The following is an 18,881-nucleotide window of genomic DNA, read 5'->3' as shown; positions in this document are numbered from 1 at the left end:
TGTCCATTTATGAATTGTCGGGTCGGTATGTTACCGTAGATATAGTGAAGCATGATATGATAGACTGTGAGATCCGTTTTCAATATAATTATCACTAGTGTAGATTTTCGATTTGACAACTTTTTGATGTAGTTTGAAGATCCATTACAACAAGAATATATCAATTTCTATAAAAATTCGGATATGGAACAAGAATATATCAACAAGAAAAAAACGTTCCCAATAGTAAAGGGACATTGCCAATCTAATCAAACATGGGTCTGCTCTAGTTGAACATTATCATCTCCATTATTCAAAGCTTCATAATCACCAAGGTAGTCCTCTAGTAAATCACCCAAGCTTGATTTGTTAATGCTCTCATAGTGATACGACTTGCAGGTGAGGTAGAGAATTGTTTGAGCGACAAGGCCAAAGAGAAACAGTATCATAAGCGCCAAAAAACAGAACAGAGCGAACCCTACTCTCCTCCAAACTCCCAACGCGTGCCCATACACAACCAATAGTTCAAATATAATTTGAATTGCAAAAAAAGATAAATGGAGCTTAGTGAAAACAATAATCGCTACCCATCGCTTCCCTTTAATTAAATCCTTGCTCTTCATCATAGCTTTAACACCATAAAAGTTGTCCAAAATAGAAACAACACAAGCCATTTGCCAAATAATACTTATGTAAACAAACCCCATGAAGTAGAGAATCAACATAACATGAAATACCACAACACCAAATGTGTTATCAGGAAAATGTACCATGTACAAAACTAGTATTAAGATTGCTAGAAGGTTATAAATAAGATAAACCACAAACGCGCACAAGAATGTGACAAATAGTCTTTTCCAAACCTTTGGGACGACATTCAAGACACTAGTAAATGTCAGATTACGCGATGTGTATATGCAAGCAGTCGTGTAAATGACTGCAGAAGTGGATAGAAGGGAAAAGACGATGAGAAATGTGAAATAGGTGGCTTTGAGTAACCAATATATGATCCATTCAGATCTTAAGGCATCTGTGAGTTTGCTATATCGTAAAGTTCCAGGTCTGGTTATGTGTTTTTGAAAATCTGTTTGCATAATTTTTCTTGAAATAAGATTAGAGACTTCCATGTGAGCTAGAAAGATAATTGCTAGTGGGAGGATAAAGGTTAAGGTGATTTGAGTGAAGATCTTTCTCCATGAGATGATGGTTTTGATAGTTTCTTTGTAGATGCCAAATAGGCCTAAAAATTGCATTTCTTCTTGTGGTTTATCCATGTTCAATTTTGTCAACTAAGAGTAGTTTGGTTTCAAATGAAGGGAATATATATATAAAGGGGGATGGGAATATAAGCCTTATATTCCCATATATAAATTACTCTTGAGTTCCATTGTTAATATGTTTATAACAACTATGTTACGATTTATAATTTTTTTTAAAACCTAAGTAATGTTCATAGGAATTGATGTCGAAACCGAAGTATTGTTTTTGTTTCTTAGTGTAACTATTACATAAGCGAATATCAATTCATCTTTGTGATACTAATATCACCATCTTTTTTAATATTTCATTTTCAATCAACCTTTTTCTATCACCTTTTATCTTTTTTTTTTTTAATTTCATTTCATAATTTGGTTTGCATTATATCACATCACATCTTATCCGTCATGACAATTTTAATTATTTCTTTCAACTTTTAAACTAAGATTTCATTAAAGTTAAAAACATTACATACAAAATATTAATAAAAAACCATTAACAAAATAAAAGCAATCACTAAAAACATTAAAACTTTAATACTAAATTACAACCAAAGTAAAACCACCACAATAAAACTGGGTTTTTAGGACGTCCAAAAACGTCTTAAAATGTTATTTTATAGGACATTTCATTTAATAGAACCAACGGTAAAAGCGTCTCATATAAGGGGTCGTAATAAGTCCAGTAACAAAAAAAGCGTCCTAATATCCTAAAAAAATTATGAAAACAATTTTATGGTTGTATAATATATCTATATTAACTCAAATAGCGTCTTAATAAAAACATAGTAGGACATTTTTATGATATTTTAACATGCCACTTTTAATCTTTCGATAGGACGCTTGTGATGTAACATTATTGTTACCATAGTACACGGAAAAAGGTCCTTATAAGTTTATTGGAACAAATATTGACATCCTAAAAGATGAATTATCTTAGATGTATCCCTCCCTAAAATAGCTATTTTAATAGCATGAAAAGGGTTTTAATGCAAAGATTATATAACATCTTTTATAGGACAAAATTTAAAAGTCCTAATAAGCCAAATGATAGGACGTTTTTTTCAAAATTCACGCACATTCAACATTCACGCACAATTTTACGATACAATTGTCCAAAACGGTTTTCATTAAACAATAAAAAAAGACAATAAACAATTATAATTCAGATAGTTATTGTATATAGAAAGAACAAAACTCAATTATATATCAAATAAGTTACTTTCATATATAACAAAAGCATTAAACATATATAAGTTATCACAATATATAACAATAACCATCATAACGTCTTCTAACATTCTTGCCATTGTAGGAATTTTTTTTTTTTAGAATCCAGTTAATATTTAAAGCCATTTTACTTGTTATGATCTCCATCAAAACCACCAGCAAAGAAAAACCTTTAGGATGCGTTTAATTTACATAATGTTTTTGGAAGGAATGAAATCTATCAAAAAAATTGGAATTTGAAGGAATGGTAACAGAATGTTTTTGATTTTTTACAAATTCAAATGGGTGGAAGAATAAGATTCTCTCTTCCATCCCTAAGGAATGGAGATTTCATCAAATGATGGAATGTTTACATTCCGAAATGTAATTCCTCCTTCTTTGAAGGACCAAACACACTAAAAAATGGAATTCAATTCCAATTCTATCAAATTCAATCGAATTCTGTGAATCAAAAACGCGTTATTATTATTTGGGACGTTGACATTAACAGAAACATTTAGAAAGATAATAACAAAAGTAAACAAAACACGGAAACAGCCACTAAGCAGCTTGTCTAGTGAATTATTTAAAGTTTATGCAACCACAATCTATAAGATTTACTCACCGCCATCATCATCTTTGTCGGAAAACACAGCCGACTCAACCCAAAAAATCTACCACCCTAATTTCTCCACGCGCCGCCAGGTGCCGCCCAATATATACTACGCCGGAATTTTTTCTAACAATTCGTTCCCGAGGCGTTTTCACTCACCGCCATCAACAATCACCAAGAATCAATAATCAAATTTTTGATGCAAAACATGCGGTGGCTTTGCTGTTGCGGCGGCAGCGTAGCCGAGGAAGGCGGTGGATAGGAGGATGGTAAGGTGGAGGTGTAAACGTGGTGGTGTAATCATTTTTTTTTTCTTGTGACAAAGTGATCGGTTAAGTATTTTTGATTGATTGTATGTAATGTACGTATTCGTAGTGTCTCTAGTGTGTTTGATTGATGTTACACAATACACTTGTATGGAAATATATATCCAAATCCAGATATGATGACGGTGATGATGATCTGGGTATTTAATTTCTTTCTCCTCCAAATAGTGATGTTATTTGTGATAACGAAATTGTTTAGTCAAATTTTGTGAGTCTGGGTACGGTGATGTTGTTGAAGTTACATATAACTACCTTGCTTTGATATAGTGAGAAAACATGTTAAGGATGATGAATTTGAGTAGCAGGTGCATATACATTTCTTTTTTATGTTTGAGATCATCGACAATATATCTATATTATTTTATACATATAATAATCAATAATGTGATTGTGAAGGTTACGTGGCAAGCCAGGTAGGAGAAAACAGCCGTAATGGTCAAACTAAAACACATACAATATTACTGACACGTGTTTATTGAAAAACCGGATGGTGGTTTTCGTCATCACGGAATTTACACCGTTGAGTCTTAAGTTTTTGGTTTATATTTATTGGGGATAACTTGGATGATGTTAACATTATTTTGGTTGGATGATGTTGTTTTCACAAACCATTAAAATCATTGGGGGTTTTTGACATGTGTAGAAATTGATTTAAGTGAGTTTGTGAGAGCAACATCATCCAACAAAAATGATGTTAACATCATAAATCATTTTCCTATATTTATAATAATAAAAGTTGATAAGTATGGTACCTTACAACCAATTAGCCAAAAAAAAAAAGCCATTACAAAATTCTTTTAAATCATATCAAATCATTTCTTTTCAAACATTCATGAAATCTATTTTTATTCTAAAATCATCTGTAGTTTAACTTTTCCTTTTCAAAATAATATAATACTCGTACTTTTAACATAAATGAATCCAATCTTCAGCCGACCAACAGAGAAACTAAAAACGTCGCCTTAGACCATCCCCATTGGAGTATATATGTCTCGTTCGGTCGATCAAAAAGGGGAAAGAAAACTATTAAATAATCTTTATCCAACCGAACCAGTAGATGGTACAAACATTGTTTATATAATTTAATACAATCAAGTGGCATCTTTTTTTACTTATATTCCATGAAAAATATATAACTTTAATTTTTAATATAACGAAATTTTTATAAATAAAATTTAAGTTTAATTAAATGATTTAGAATACATAACTTCAATTTATAATATAATAAAACTTTTATCTGATAAAATAAAATATAAATCTGATAATAACAGAATAAATAAATTTTTATCTTTGTTTTGTAAACTATAATATTGATACATTTTTATTACACTTATCACATCACTTTTCCCCTTACATCAATTACATATATCACGGCACCATTACTGCCTGTCGTCTTCATCACCACCGGTCGCCATGGTTGTAAAACTCCTCCGAGACGGCCGAGAACCCAAAATAAACTTCTGACTCCCTACCTTGCTGAGTCGAGTCCGAGTCACAAACTCTCTTACCTCGATACGCACAAAATGATGATGAAACGTGTAACTATCAACTAATCATATGTTTAATTTTTCAAGTTTTGAATTATTATCTTACCGTATATTAAACAATTATGCTAAAATTTGAAGTTTGGAAGATATTTTTGAAGTTCTATTACATTTAATTTCAAAAATACTTATGTTTGTATGTAAAATTCCAATCCGAGTCGAGTCCGAGTCTCCAAAAACTCTCGACTCCCCCCTCGCCGAGTTGAGTCCGAGTCTCCAAAAACTCTCGACTCCCCCCTCGCCGAGTTGAGTCCGAGTCACGAGTTTTCCAACCTTGCCAGTCGCTGACACAACTACACTGTCGTCACCGTCGTCGCCACAACATGCGGGTACTGTGTTAATATTTTCAAATTTAAACGAGCTATTAACTTTGTTAACTTTTTCTAAACGGATCTAGTTTGTTAATTATGTTTGGATGAATGTGAAATCTTTTTTAGTTTATATAGTTTATTTCTATTTATGATAAAGAATATGTATAACATATTTTTTGAAAAAAAAATACTTATGTTTTTTTATTAAATAAAATCATAGTTTTATTTTTATCTATGATGATAAATAATTTTTTTAAACATAAGAGTATTTTAATTAGTTTTGAATAAAAGAAATGTTAATAATAATAGATTACTAAAAAATGCCAATGGGTTAAAACCCCAACGGCATTCTGAAGTCTTGCAATAATGCTTGGATCTTGGGAGACCAGAGTTTGAGTCTGAGCAAGCTAGGTTTTACCTTCAATTTAATGTCGTATCTTCTGTATCGGTTAAATTAGTGGGTTTTCTCTCCCTGTGGTTCCTGACTTCGTAGATCGGTCGCTAATGACTGCCTGCCCAAATGAATGTAACGGCTAGCCGTCTCGTGATACGAACGTTAAAAGAAAAAATTATTAAAAAATAGTTAAGTTGGGTTGTTAATGAGAGTGTAAAAGTTGAATTTAATTGGATAGGATAGTTTTAAAAGAGAAAAAATAGTTTATAGATGAGTTGGGTTGTGAACTGTGATGGTACACCATCGCTGCCCTACCAGTGCAATACCAGTCCACCACCACTGCCAACAACAACAACAAACTCCCCTAAATTCACAGATCCCCACACACACTCTTTCATCAAATCATATCAAATCACAACTATATATGTGTGTATATATATATATATAAACACCCACACTTCACTACTTGATTTCAAATCATCAAACTAAACTAAAAATGCAATCATTTGTTGGTCTCAACATCTTCTTCTTCTTAATAATAATTACAACTGCAACTACCACAAATGTATTCACTTTAAAGATGCACCACCGTTTCTCTGATCCTGTTAAAAAATGGGCTTCACAAAACAACAATTTTCCTCCTAAAGGCAGTGTTGAGTTTTATTCCCAGTTGACTCACCATGACCGCCTTTTTCGGGGCCGGGGTCTTTCCGATTCCAGACTTACCTTTTCAGATGGCAATTCCAGTTTCCGCATCAAAGGATTGGCTTAGTATGTATTTTTAACTATTTTATTTTTTTAGTATTTTATTTACTCAGATATGGTGTTTTTTTTGTTTTAATTGTTGGCAAATGTTAGTTGATACTAGTTTTAAAAAAAACCTGGTACCTTAGTTAGATACCCATCCACTCACCCCGTATCAGCCTTATGATGCCGGTTCAATACCCCCATCCTAATCCCCACAAGATCTGGGCACCCTGAAGGATCGAACCCGCGTAGGCTTCACTGATAATGGGTGGGGATCGAACTTGGGACCTTAGAGTCACCAAGTGCTTGGCTTACCACTAGGCTAACTCCTTGTTGGTTTAGTTAATACTAATTAGTTTTCCTCAAGTTAGTAATCAAACGCTAATGCCTGGATTTGAACCCGAGCCCCCAGGGAGTCCCATTTTCCCTTGGACCACTAAGCCATGGGCTTATTGGCTATTGAACATCAACATATAATCAACTGATAGTCGATAGATATTTGTGATTGGACACAGATAAATTTAATGTGGTTCGAATTTTATGGGATATAAATGCTTGTTTTTCTTTTAGTTTGGGTTTAACACGGAACCAATCCTGGAGTTATTTTCATATGTAGTTTCATGTTAAGGATATTGGTTATTCTTTGGTACATCATTTAGACACACAATAGAGGTTGTTACCTGGAAAAATTTCCTTTTTTTGTGTGCCAAAAGCAAGTTTAATGTCTTAATTTAAGTACAATGCAAAGTTAACTACTTTGAACGGTTAAGTTTCGTTGTGTAAGTTGGTTGAAACTATACCTCGTTTGAATTTGATGACGAAATTGTCGCTTTTTTAGACTTCAGGTTAATACTTATTAGCCTTATGTGTACATCATGTATTCTTGTAGTGGATAGATCATTAACCCCCATGTATATAACCGGTTCTTAAAAGGATGATTATTGTTTCACTCTCTTTTTGTATATAACTATATAATCCACTTGTTCTGACAATTTTTCAGTAACTTTCCATATATATTAATATCTTTTTAAAGTGCATAAATTAAAATTCGTAGTTAACTAGAGTTCCCGACTCTAGCAGTGTAGACGAGCCAAACTGGGCCTCTCAGCCTGGTTTGTTTCTAGTCTTTTGAGTCAGTCAGCTACACATATATTATTAAAAAGTGTATATCTTACTAGTTAAACTGTGGATATTTCAGTGACTTTACTTTGAGTAACTTAATAGAATTTTGAGTAAGAAAAATGTTGTTGAGTTACTTTATTAGAAAAATGTTGATGAGTACTTGACCCCTTTTTTGTTGAAAGTTATGGTCAAGCTTTTTAGGCTCATGAGCAGCATGACTGATTAATTGATCTAATGAGCACCTAATGTTTTACAATATATATGGATTGTTATATTTTCCTATCATTTGAGCAACTCATTTAGTTATCAGTGCCAACATTACGACCCTAATACAAAGTTTCAAACTGTCGTTACGGTTTTTATTCTTTATTGTCATGTATCACAATGATAAAAAAAAAAAAAAAAAGAAACTGCTCATTGCCCCCTTCTGCGGGTTTTGAGCCCAGAGGCTGCTTCCAGGTTCTACCTAAATGGTAGAAAAGAACCTCCTGCCTTTGCATGGGATGAGGATCGAACCCTTGACCTATGTCTACAAAGGTCAGGGTGTTTACCACTGATCCAAACCACGTTGTTTTTATTCTCTATTGTAATGTATCACAATGAAAAAAAGAAAGAAAGAAAGAAAGAAGAATATAGTATACTCTAATATTGTAATGAAATGTTGGCAATGCTCTTCTCTTATATGATTTTTTTCCTGTGGAAATAGTTTGCATTACACGATAATCTCCTTAGGGACGCCGGGACAGAAGTTCTTTGTAGCGCTTGATACTGGGAGTGATCTATTTTGGGTGCCATGTGAGTGCCGCCGATGTGCCTCTATAGATAACACACCTTATAGCTCTGTATGTAATTGTTTTTAATATTTCATAATAAATCCAGTTATTTGCATAAGGTTGCATATTTTTTTATGTGAGTAAATAATTTAGGTGTTATTTAACCACTCAAGAATTTTAGTTGAATCTGTAATCATTTAGACGAATTTTAGAGCAAGATAGAAAGTTTTAACGTCTTTAGTATAATCATATGGTCAGATAATTTAGTTTAAAATATTTTTTTACAGAAATTTAATATGAGTATCTACGATCCAAAGGAATCATCAACGAGCAAAAAAGTTACTTGTAACCACAGGATGTGTACTGCTAGTTGTCCGGGAAGCGGAACAGTCAGCACTTGCCCATATTCATCATCTTATGTCTCTTCTCAAACTTCAACCTCTGGAATATTATTGGAGGATTGTCTTCACTTAGAAACAGATGATAACTATGCAAAAGTGGTCAATGCATTTGTGACATTCGGGTAAATTCCAATCAACACTCATGTCTTGCATATTATGTATGATTTAATGTCTTGTGCATGATTTGTAAAATAAATATATGCATATGTACTGATGCACATCATTTATGCATGTGCATATCTTGATATACATATACATCACATATGTTGACACTATGATGCACGGAAACGTCTATCAGGGTGACGTTCCCGTTTCGGGGACGGCATGGGAACGGATACGTGTGTGAAACGGCACCGAAACGTTTCTAACCCGTTTCTATATTTACTGAAACGTTTCCAAGAAGTTTCCGACACGTTTCCACCGGATTTCAGACGACCATCAATAGCCGGAGATGAAGACGACAGCTGTGAGTTCTTGTGGGTTTTTTTCCAGGCGAGTGTGTGTTTTTCAGTGTGTGAGTGTTTTGTATGTGTTGTTATATGTGTGTGTGTGTGTGTGTGTTGGAGGTGGTTGTAGATTAAAAAAAAAAAATCAACTCCGGCCGGTGAAGGAGACGAAGAAGACAAGACAATGTGTATGTATCTGTATCTATTAGGTGTTGCTATGTGAAAAAGTCATAGGTTTTGTAGATTTTAAACAAATGGACTAGACTGGACCACGTATGGCTATTGGGTTTTTACTTCTCCATAAATTAAAATCATAATATTATTTATATTATGGAAATATGACATACACCAAACACTTTGTAATATAAGGATAAGAATTCTCTAAAGTTATTTATAACTTTATTGGTAAAGTTGGTGATCCTAACCTTTGATTTAAAATCAAGGATCAAGATTCAAATATGATCTTTAAATTTTGACGTTTGATTTCAATCCAAAGATCAAGATGCTTCCAACTTTACTAGTAAAGTTGAAAGCAACTTTAGAGGATCCTCATCCGTATAATAATAATAATAATAATAATAATAATAATAATAATAATAATAATAATAATAATAATAATAATAATAATAATAATAATAATAATAATAATAATAATAATAAATAATAATAATAATAATAATAATAATAATAATAATAATAATAATAATATAATAATAATATAATAATAATAATAATAATAATAATAAATAATAATAATAATAATAATAATAATAATAATAATATAATAATAATAATAATAATAATAATATAATAATAATAATAATAATAATAATAATAATAATAATAATAATAATAATAATAATAATAATATAATAATAATAATAATAATAATAATAATAATAATAATATAATAATAATAATAATAATAATAATAATAATAATAATAATAATATAATAATAATAATAATAATAATAATAATAATAATAATAATAATAATAATAATAATAATAATAATAATAATAATAATAATAATAATAATAATAATAATAATAATAATAATAATAATAATAATAATATAATAATAATAATAATAATAATATAATAATAATAATAATAATAATAATAATAATATAATAATAATAATAATATAATAATAATAATAATAATAATAATAATAATAATAATAATAATAATAATAATAATAATAATAATAATAATAATAATAATAATAATAATAATAATAATATAATAATAATAATAATAATAATAATAATAATAATAATAATAATAATAATAATAATAATAATAATAATAATAATAATAATAATAATAATAATAATAATAATAATAATAATAATAATAATAATAATAATAATAATAATAATAATAATAATAATAATAATAATAATAATAATAATAATAATAATAATAATAATAATAATATAATAATAATAATAATAATAATAATAATAATAATAATAATAATAATAATAATAATAATAATAATAATAATAATAATAATAATAATAATAATATAATAATAATAATATAATAATAATAAATAATAATAATAATAATAATAATAATAATAATAATAATAATAATAATAATAATAATAATAATAATAATATATTATTCTTACAAATTAACCACATGAACCTTTAACTTTCTTTACATGATAAACACATATACGAGTATCTATTTTAATTTTTGTTAACATATTTTTAATTTTTTAAAATTTTTTATTGCCGTATCTTTGCCGTACCCGTATCTTGGATTTTTTTAATTTTGCCGTTTCCCGTTCCCGTACCCCGTTACCGTATCCGTTTCCGTGCACTCATATGAACGACCAAACGCACAAAAAGCTACCAGAATCTTGATTGCTTGCTCAAGAGTTCAAGTAGATGTGGCAAGATAGTAGGGTTGTGTAATGTGTCAAGATGGATTAGGTCAAAACATGTAATTTATATGTTGGTCGAAACAGGGTTTATCGGGTTGAGTTGCCCAGTAAACATTACATTTTCTATTTCTACATAGCTTATTTAAATAAATTATGTTAGTATGATCATGGAAACAAATTTATTACAGTTAATATGTTTTAATTAATAAAGTGATATAGGAAGTTTATATGCATTAGCATTATTCATTTGAGTAAGCCATTAGTCTGTTAAGGCTTAAAAGTGCTATTCACAACTTTGTTAAAAAGTGACCTGTTTCTTGGCTACTAATTCGAGTTTTACAGGTGTGGGCAGGTACAAACTGGGTCGCTTCTACATGTTGCAGCCCCAAATGGTATTTTTGGGCTGGGTATGGAGAAATTATCAGTTCCTGGCATCTTAGCACGAGAAGGCTACATAGCAGATTCTTTCTCTATGTGTTTTGGGCATGATGGAACCGGTAGGATCAGTTTCGGTGATAAAGGCAGCATTGACCAGGAAGAGACGCCGTTTTGTTTCGATGCATCACAGTAAGTGGTAAATATGTTTTGATTCTATGCTACCTGTAGAAATTAGAGATGTATTAAAAGTAGAGGTTGCAAAATGGGTGTGTTGCGCATTTTCAGTGGTCAAGCTGGATGTTTTTGGGTACGGTCTGAAATGGGTCAGTTTTAGATTTTTAGTAACACTTTCGTTCATAAGCTCTATGTCATTTAATAGAATAAATAATTCTGGGTCACAGATGACTACATATATATTATAGTAATCTGTCAAATATATGAATAAATTGATTTGGTTGTTTTAAACATTAAACATACTGATGCGGCACCATTTGATCTTGGCCCGGTACCCGACCCACAATGCGGTTTTATGAAGTATGCTTTTAATTTTATGAGTTATCTTTTTATTCATTAGTATAATTTATGGATTAATATTTTTCCTATTTTAATGGTGCTAGAATTAGTATAAATATTTATGACGGAGAATGTTTATGATCAGTTTTGAGTTATTATTGAATTTAAGAACTTGTGTTCTTAGAACCTTGTGTTCAATTTATAGTCTTTGAATCATCCTAAGTTAATGAGCCATTTGATTGCGTGGGAAACTGCATCACATACGCTGTGGGCAATGTTTTGACTCGTTTTCTTTTAGTCTATTTTACTGGTTCGACATGTTGTAGATGAAAGAAAACCCAAATCGGCCCGTTGATAACCAAACGAGTCAGAACTCCCACTTCTGATGATAAGAAAATTTGACATACTTGATTACTTGGGTTCAGCTTCAGTTTCTAACTTTGTTCACTATTTGCAGCCCAACATATACTATTACAGCAACACAACTTCGTGTAGGTGCCTCCCTTATCAACTCTAGTTTCACTGCTCTTTTTGATTCTGGTACCTCCTTCACTTATCTCGTTGACCCACACTACACAAGGCTGACAAAGTTGGTAAGCACTTTTAAAGATGAAAATTTTATAATTCTTGACTTTTCCACTTCAAATATCAGTAGTGAACACACAAATTTTGAATAACATTTACTGGAAGCTTACTTGAAAAAAATTGTACCATGTGGAATACAATGTTTTTTAACATGTGCATTTGGTGCTTCAAGAAACTTTCTCATAGGGTACAACCATTTTTTGTAAGTAATAATCAAGTGCCGAAGAAATACTTCCAATCTTTTACCACATTTTGCTTTTATTAGTAAATGGGCCTATATGAGATGTCAAGAATCATATCTGCATGGGTTTAAAAGTTCAGCTCATCAAGTGTTTTTAATCTTCCATTCTGCAGTTTCATGCACAAACAAAAGATTCACGGCGGTTAACTGATAAATCAATCCCCTTTGAGTATTGCTATGCTATGAGGTTTAATCTCAAGCCCTATTTTTTACGTAGTATTCTTTGTTATATTATTTTCAAGTTACCAAATTTTTTTGCTTTTCATATTGTATCTCGGCCTTGGTTTTTATAGTTCTGAAGCGAATACTAGTCAGATCCCAGCTCTGACCTTGACCATGAAAGGGAGTGGTCAATTTAATATCTACAATCCCGTTGTTATTGTCCACACGCGCGTAAGCCTCGTCTTGCCCTCCCTCTATCAGATTCCCAATATATCTATAATACTTATTGTAGTTTGCTAATGTTGTGTTGCAGCCAGAAGTTGTGTACTGTTTGGCTGTTATGTATGATGCAGAAATGAGCATAATTGGACGTAAGTTTCCAAATAATATTAATAATATACACAATAGTATAAAATTTAGTATAACAGCTCTTTCTTTTGGTTCTTATTATAAGTCTTATAAATCTTTTTAGTTATAAATCTTTTTAGTTATCTCATGACTTTTGGAGTCAATGAATAATTCCATCCCTAAATTTATCCCTCCATGGTTGGAACCTATGATCTTCAAAATTTGGTAGTTATAGTCACCGTTGATATTGATTTTTGTATCTACTGGTGGAGAATGATTAGCATTACGGAAAACTGAAACATATTTTTGATAAGAATATATGAGGAATCAAGGACATACTTACTTTATAGGTTATTTCAGTTTAAAATGGTTTGTATTGTTACTTTGTTGCAACTTAATTATATGATAGAGAATGGAACAACTTCAAAAATAATGATATTTTACTTTCAGTCTTGTAGAAAAATAAACATTGAAATTCACTACTACGGCATTCGAGAGTTACATTTCTATTTTTGTATATACAAGGGATTTAGTTATAGATTGGTTGTATACAATTTAATTTTTTGTAGTTTATTATCTACATAGAGACAAAAGAGTAAGTATATAGCCAATTTATAGCTTAGACCCTATGTAAAAATAAAATATGAAGAACATGGTCTAATTTATTTATTTATTTTCAAGGATAAGTGCATTGAAACGTAGGTACCTAAGACCGAAAAGTTATAGTGTGCACGAACTACCCAGAACCTTCATTGTATGCACAAACTTAGTAAAAATGTCCAAATCATGTAACTAACTATGACCGAGACTGACCAATTAAAAACTTGCATGTGGCGGCTCATATGGGATGCCACGTATACCATCTTACATAATTTGAACATTTTTACTTAGTTTCGTGCATACAATGAAGGTTCTTGTAAGTTCGTGCACACTATAACTTTTCGGTCTTAATTACATACATTTTGGTGCACTTATCCTTATTTTTTAATTATGTGTTCTTCCATTTTAACCTGAATGGTGATATTTTGGAAATGAATATATTTGGTAGTAATTAAAATTATAACCCATCAAAAAGATAACGAAAGTTGATAGTTCAAATGAAAAATACGTTAGTTAGATATGAAAGGTCAGTTTTTGGAATTCTGATTTGTCAGCCAATTTTAGTCGTTAAACTGAATAAGCTTTTACGACCCTTTTAACAATATCATTATTTATACTGTGTTATTTCTTCTTTCAACACAGAAAACTTCATGACTGGCTATCGTATCATATTTGATAGAGAGAAACTCGTTCTTGGCTGGAAGAAGTCCAGTTGTAAGTGTCCATCACAATTCAATTTCATGACCACACACCAACACATTTCCCAGAGTACTCTAATGTAACAAATAACTTAAGAAAACATTACTGTAACCCATGTTTTGCAGGTTATGACATTGATAATTCGACTTCCTTCTCGTCTAGACCATTGAACACAAGTGTCCCTCCTGCTGTTGCTGCTGGGCTTGAAGGTGAAGGGAATAGAAATCGGGATTATAGCTCTGCTGTATCATCAACTATCACTAATTGTTACTTAAATTATAACTGCATTTATTTCCTTATTATTCATTCTTTCGTTGCAGTTATTATTCTTCCCTATTCTTTATAAATGAGATGCTTCTTGTTCATCTGACGCCCGTGTCCACAGAAATATAAGTGACTAGCTATTGTTTGTGAATATTCAACAGTTCTAGATCAAAAGAAAGATTGACATTTAAGTAACTATTATATTATTCTTTTTTTTAAAAAAAAAAGAAAAAAAGAAAACAGAAGTTCAAATGTAACTTCTTGGTGAAAATATTAGCTTAATAACAAGCGCGAAATTAAGGAAACAAAATTTGTAGGTCTTATCTTTATTTGGGATGGACACCTTTATTTAATTTATATGTACTAGATGTATGCTCGCGTGATGTAGAGACGATGGTTGTAGTGATGGCTGAAGTGGTGGTCGTGATGGTGGTGGTGTGGTAGTGAATGTAAATTTAATTGATGTAAGAGTGGTAAATATGTTTATTTAATAATTGGATTATCCACGTTGTAAGTTATTTCATTAAAGATATTATAGGTATATAGATAAAAGATGTTTAAATTTAAGAAAATAAAGAAGAAAATAATATGGTCATTTTATAATTTTAGTTGTTTAAAAGGGGAGAAGATAATTTGTTTTATATAGACTACAAGAGTGCTCGCGCGTTGCAGTGGTAATGGTTTATAACGTGTGAGATGTCGTAACGGTAATATAGGCTGTTGAAGATACTTTCATGACATACGGCGATGAGGCATATAACCGTTGTTATCATCCTAAATATAAGTCAAGGATTAAATGCAAAAAATAATAAGTGCAAAAACTAACAATTCTAAATATATCTGTTAGGGTTACTTAGGGGTAGTTTGAGAATATTGAAAAAATTACTGAATTTCCTAAAATAGAGAAACAATTTGTTTTATAAGGGATTATAGAAAAAGAAAAATGAGTATGGGGTTGTTCACTCAGCTTAGGTATATGAGAGGTTTTCTATAATCCCATGATTGATCCCTCATGATTTTTATGGTTAAAAAAAGGTATGTGAGAGATTTTTCACTCAGCTTAGGTGCCTAACAGCCTCATATTCCCTTCCCCTTATAGAAATATAGATATAGATATAGATGGGTGAGTTTATAGGAGTTTTTTTTTCCAAACTAGTATAATGAGGAAATTTATTTACCAAATTAGTATAGATTCAAAATTATTTATCAAATTAGTAATTTAATGGAAAAAAACTATACTAGTTTTCTCATTATATTAATTTGGGGATAGATTTTGCGAAGAGGTTTTCTTAATTGGACATGATCAAGCCATATGCTAAACTTCCCGCCTTTTGCTAGGTAGTTAGACCGAGTGGTATGACCTGTTCAAACGCCGGATTCCCCCCCAAAACGCTCCTAGGACGCAATGAAAATTGCCCCGCAGGGCGTTCCGGATTGCTTTTTTGCTCTTCACGGTTTGGCATAACCGTTGACCACCAAGTTCACTTTTCCCTTTCCCAAGGGTCTTATACCCGTTAGGATTGAATTCCCCATAAATTTTTTTTTTTTTTTTTAAATAATTACCTTTTACCTATTTTTTAAACCCCATTTTCACTCCACAATTCTTACAACACTTTCTTCTCTTCTCTTGTATACTTTCTTATCTTTTTATTTTTATATAAAATTACCATGTATCCCAACATTTTTAACTATGGGTTTTCACGTTCAAACACCCAAGCCCCACCTGATGTTAACGATCCAAACGTCTTGAATAGTCCAGGGGTTATAAGGTACATGGCTCAAATGCAAACAATGTCGATACAACCGATGCCGATGCAACCGATGCCAATGCAACCTGATTTGTATGGTTTTGGAGAAAGTCAACCCAGTCCACAATTCTATAATAGTCCTCAACAAATGTTTGGTACACTTTTATTTACTTATATACCTTCTAATTATTTTTTTACATTTTTATTTACTTATATACTTATATATTTTTTGTACACTTTTATTTATTTAAATACTTATATATTTTTTACACTTTTATTTAGAATGACAAAGGATGGTCCAGACTCCATCACCCACACCACACTCTCCGGATATTGAATTAGTACAAGAGACACAAGTACAAGAAGAGCAATGCGGTCCATCACAAAAAAAAAAACCAAATCATAAAAAGAAGGACCCGACGAACCGAGGGCGAAAGCGGCACCCATCCTTGGACACAAGAAGAACAACTTAGCTTAGCCAAAGCTTGGCTCGACGTGACGGAGGATCCTAAGCTTGGTACTTTTTCTATATACTGTTTCTTTTTTTTTATATATATAATTAAAAAAAACGTTTTTTGTTTTTAATTTTTTTTTCTGTTTTTGTTTTTTTATAATTAGTACTTTTTTTGTTTTTTTAAAATTTTTTTTCTTTTTTTTTTTGTTAAAAACCGTTTTCTGTTTTTTTTTTTTTTAATTTTTCAGATTTCTGTTTTTTTAAAACATGTTTTCTATTTTTTTTTTTTTTTTGAATTGTATATATGTGTTTTTTTTTATTAGTAATTTGTGTAACCCGGATTCATTTTAATTTTTTTAGCAAACTATCACAAGAACAAAACGTATTGGCGAAAAATTACCAAGAAATTTCGCACTCTTGAAAATAAAGGAAATGACTACCGTGACCAAGACTCAATCGGACTCAATCGGCTCGAAATGGCGAAAGATAAAGAACCAAGTTTCCGTGTTCAACCAAATTTACACTCGTCACAAAGACAAAAACAACCATCAAAATGAGAGTAACGACGCTCAAATTTTGGAAAGAGTTTTGGCCGAGTACCAAGGAACAATGCTCAAACCGTTCCCGTACATAGATATTTAGGAACTCGTTAAGAAAAGTTCAAGGTTCCATATAATTGACAAGTTTGATGGAAAGGCAACACGCGGTGAACCAACAACCAAAAGGTCAAAAACTTCATCATCCGTTGAACCACAAAGTGAAGGGTCCAACGCTAGGGTGAACATTGATTTAAACAAGGATGAGGAAGTTGAGGATCGGTATATTCGACCGATAGGTCGAGACGTGGCTAAAAGGGCAGCCGCATCGGGGTCGGCTTTTGGGTTCGGGTTTGGCACGGCGTATCGACTACACGGAGATATTTGAGAAAGTTACTAACGAGTTACATGGTTTAATGAAATCAAGTAATAGACGTGCGAAATTGGGTGAAAGAAGATTGTTACTTAAAGAGAAAAAGGATAAAAGGGATGAGTGAGGATGTTGGTGAAAGATTTTAGTTATCTTGAAGAGCCCGAACGAACTATAATGGAGGACATGAAAAGGGAAATTCGATAAAAGTATTATGGCAAATAGTAGTTTTTTTAAAATTGTGTTAGTTTTTATGTGTTTTTTTAATTATGTACTTACTTAGTTGAATTATGTGTTTTTTTTTAGTTTATGTTATTTAGTTTTTATGTAATGGATTTTAATGAACTTTTATTTACTTTATGTTATTTTAAAAGTATAGGAAAAATTATATAGTTAAAAGTATATAAATAAAAGTATGTAAATAAAAGTGTATAAAAAAATAAAAAGTAAAAACAAAAATTAATCATTTGGTCTTGACACATGGCAAAAGATGCCCCTATGTGTTAAGATGTCTTATATCACCATTTTTGTTGAAATGCATCTTTGTTTACTTAGCGCTACATGTCGGAAGACCCCTTTCATAAAAGATGTCTTATACCATTTAGTCTTAGCATGAGACACAAGCTAGGACACATTGAATGAACTTGATATTTTCTAAAACATTCACAAATGCACTTGTTAGTTGTTAATCTGTGAGAAAACTATACTAGCAATATTTAAGTTTAAATTTCTAAAGGTCAATAGACGATTATATTTAACTTTGGTAAAGTCTATGAGTTTGAATCTCACTATCCACATTGATGCTCTATATCAATGGAGATGGATTATTGGGGTTGGGTTTAAAAGGTTTTGAGTTTTATCATACACATTCGTATAATAATTAAAGAGTAAGATAAACCCTGTTAAAATGTTTGTTGTAGTAGTTGCTAAAACCCTGAAAGCATACACGCTATTTGAATAC

At 31.1% G+C, this 18,881-nt stretch overlaps 2 protein-coding genes across 5 annotated transcripts; one reads left to right on the top strand and one right to left on the bottom strand.

Moving 5' to 3' along the window:
- Positions 1-248: 248 nt before the first annotated feature.
- Positions 249-1,253, bottom strand: LOC122610223. The gene has a single exon (XM_043783217.1). The coding sequence runs from the start codon at positions 1,251-1,253 to the stop codon at positions 249-251; it is 1,005 nt and encodes a 334-aa protein (XP_043639152.1).
- A 4,648-nt stretch (positions 1,254-5,901) lies between these two features.
- Positions 5,902-14,915, top strand: LOC122579928 (aspartyl protease family protein 1-like). 4 transcript variants are annotated; one of them, XM_043752192.1, is made up of 10 exons: positions 5,902-6,403; positions 8,208-8,343; positions 8,562-8,797; positions 11,365-11,589; positions 12,371-12,404; positions 12,853-12,926; positions 13,033-13,132; positions 13,215-13,272; positions 14,492-14,563; positions 14,674-14,915. In XM_043752192.1, exons 1-10 carry the CDS (start codon positions 6,129-6,131, stop codon positions 14,892-14,894), a joined length of 1,431 nt encoding a protein of 476 aa, XP_043608127.1. In that variant the 5' UTR covers positions 5,902-6,128; the 3' UTR covers positions 14,895-14,915. The 4 variants fall into 4 exon arrangements, with proteins under 4 accessions (XP_043608127.1, XP_043608126.1, XP_043608128.1 ...); XM_043752191.1 differs by having other exon boundaries at positions 5,903-6,403; positions 12,371-12,506; XM_043752193.1 differs by lacking the exon at positions 8,208-8,343 and having other exon boundaries at positions 6,323-6,403; positions 12,371-12,506.
- The last annotated feature ends 3,966 nt before the right edge of the window (positions 14,916-18,881 follow it).

The sequence above is a fragment of the Erigeron canadensis genome, chromosome 8 (genome assembly GCF_010389155.1).
Source record: "Erigeron canadensis isolate Cc75 chromosome 8, C_canadensis_v1, whole genome shotgun sequence".
Classification (NCBI taxonomy): domain Eukaryota; kingdom Viridiplantae; phylum Streptophyta; class Magnoliopsida; order Asterales; family Asteraceae; genus Erigeron; species Erigeron canadensis.
Note: the sequence above shows the minus strand (reverse complement) of the source record. Positions and strands in the feature narration are given on the sequence as shown.

Bases quoted from the DNA above. Each gene is read 5' to 3' on its own strand.
- LOC122610223 (XM_043783217.1), bottom strand. From the start codon at position 1,253: ATGGATAAACCACAAGAAGAAATGCAATTTTTAGGCCTATTTGGCATC.
- LOC122579928 (XM_043752191.1), top strand. From the start codon at position 6,129: ATGCAATCATTTGTTGGTCTCAACATCTTCTTCTTCTTAATAATAATT. The intron at 11,590-12,370 runs GTAAGTGGTAAA...CACTATTTGCAG, and splicing joins TTTTGTTTCGATGCATCACA to CCCAACATATACTATTACAG. The intron at 14,564-14,673 runs GTAAGTGTCCAT...CATGTTTTGCAG, and splicing joins TGGCTGGAAGAAGTCCAGTT to GTTATGACATTGATAATTCG.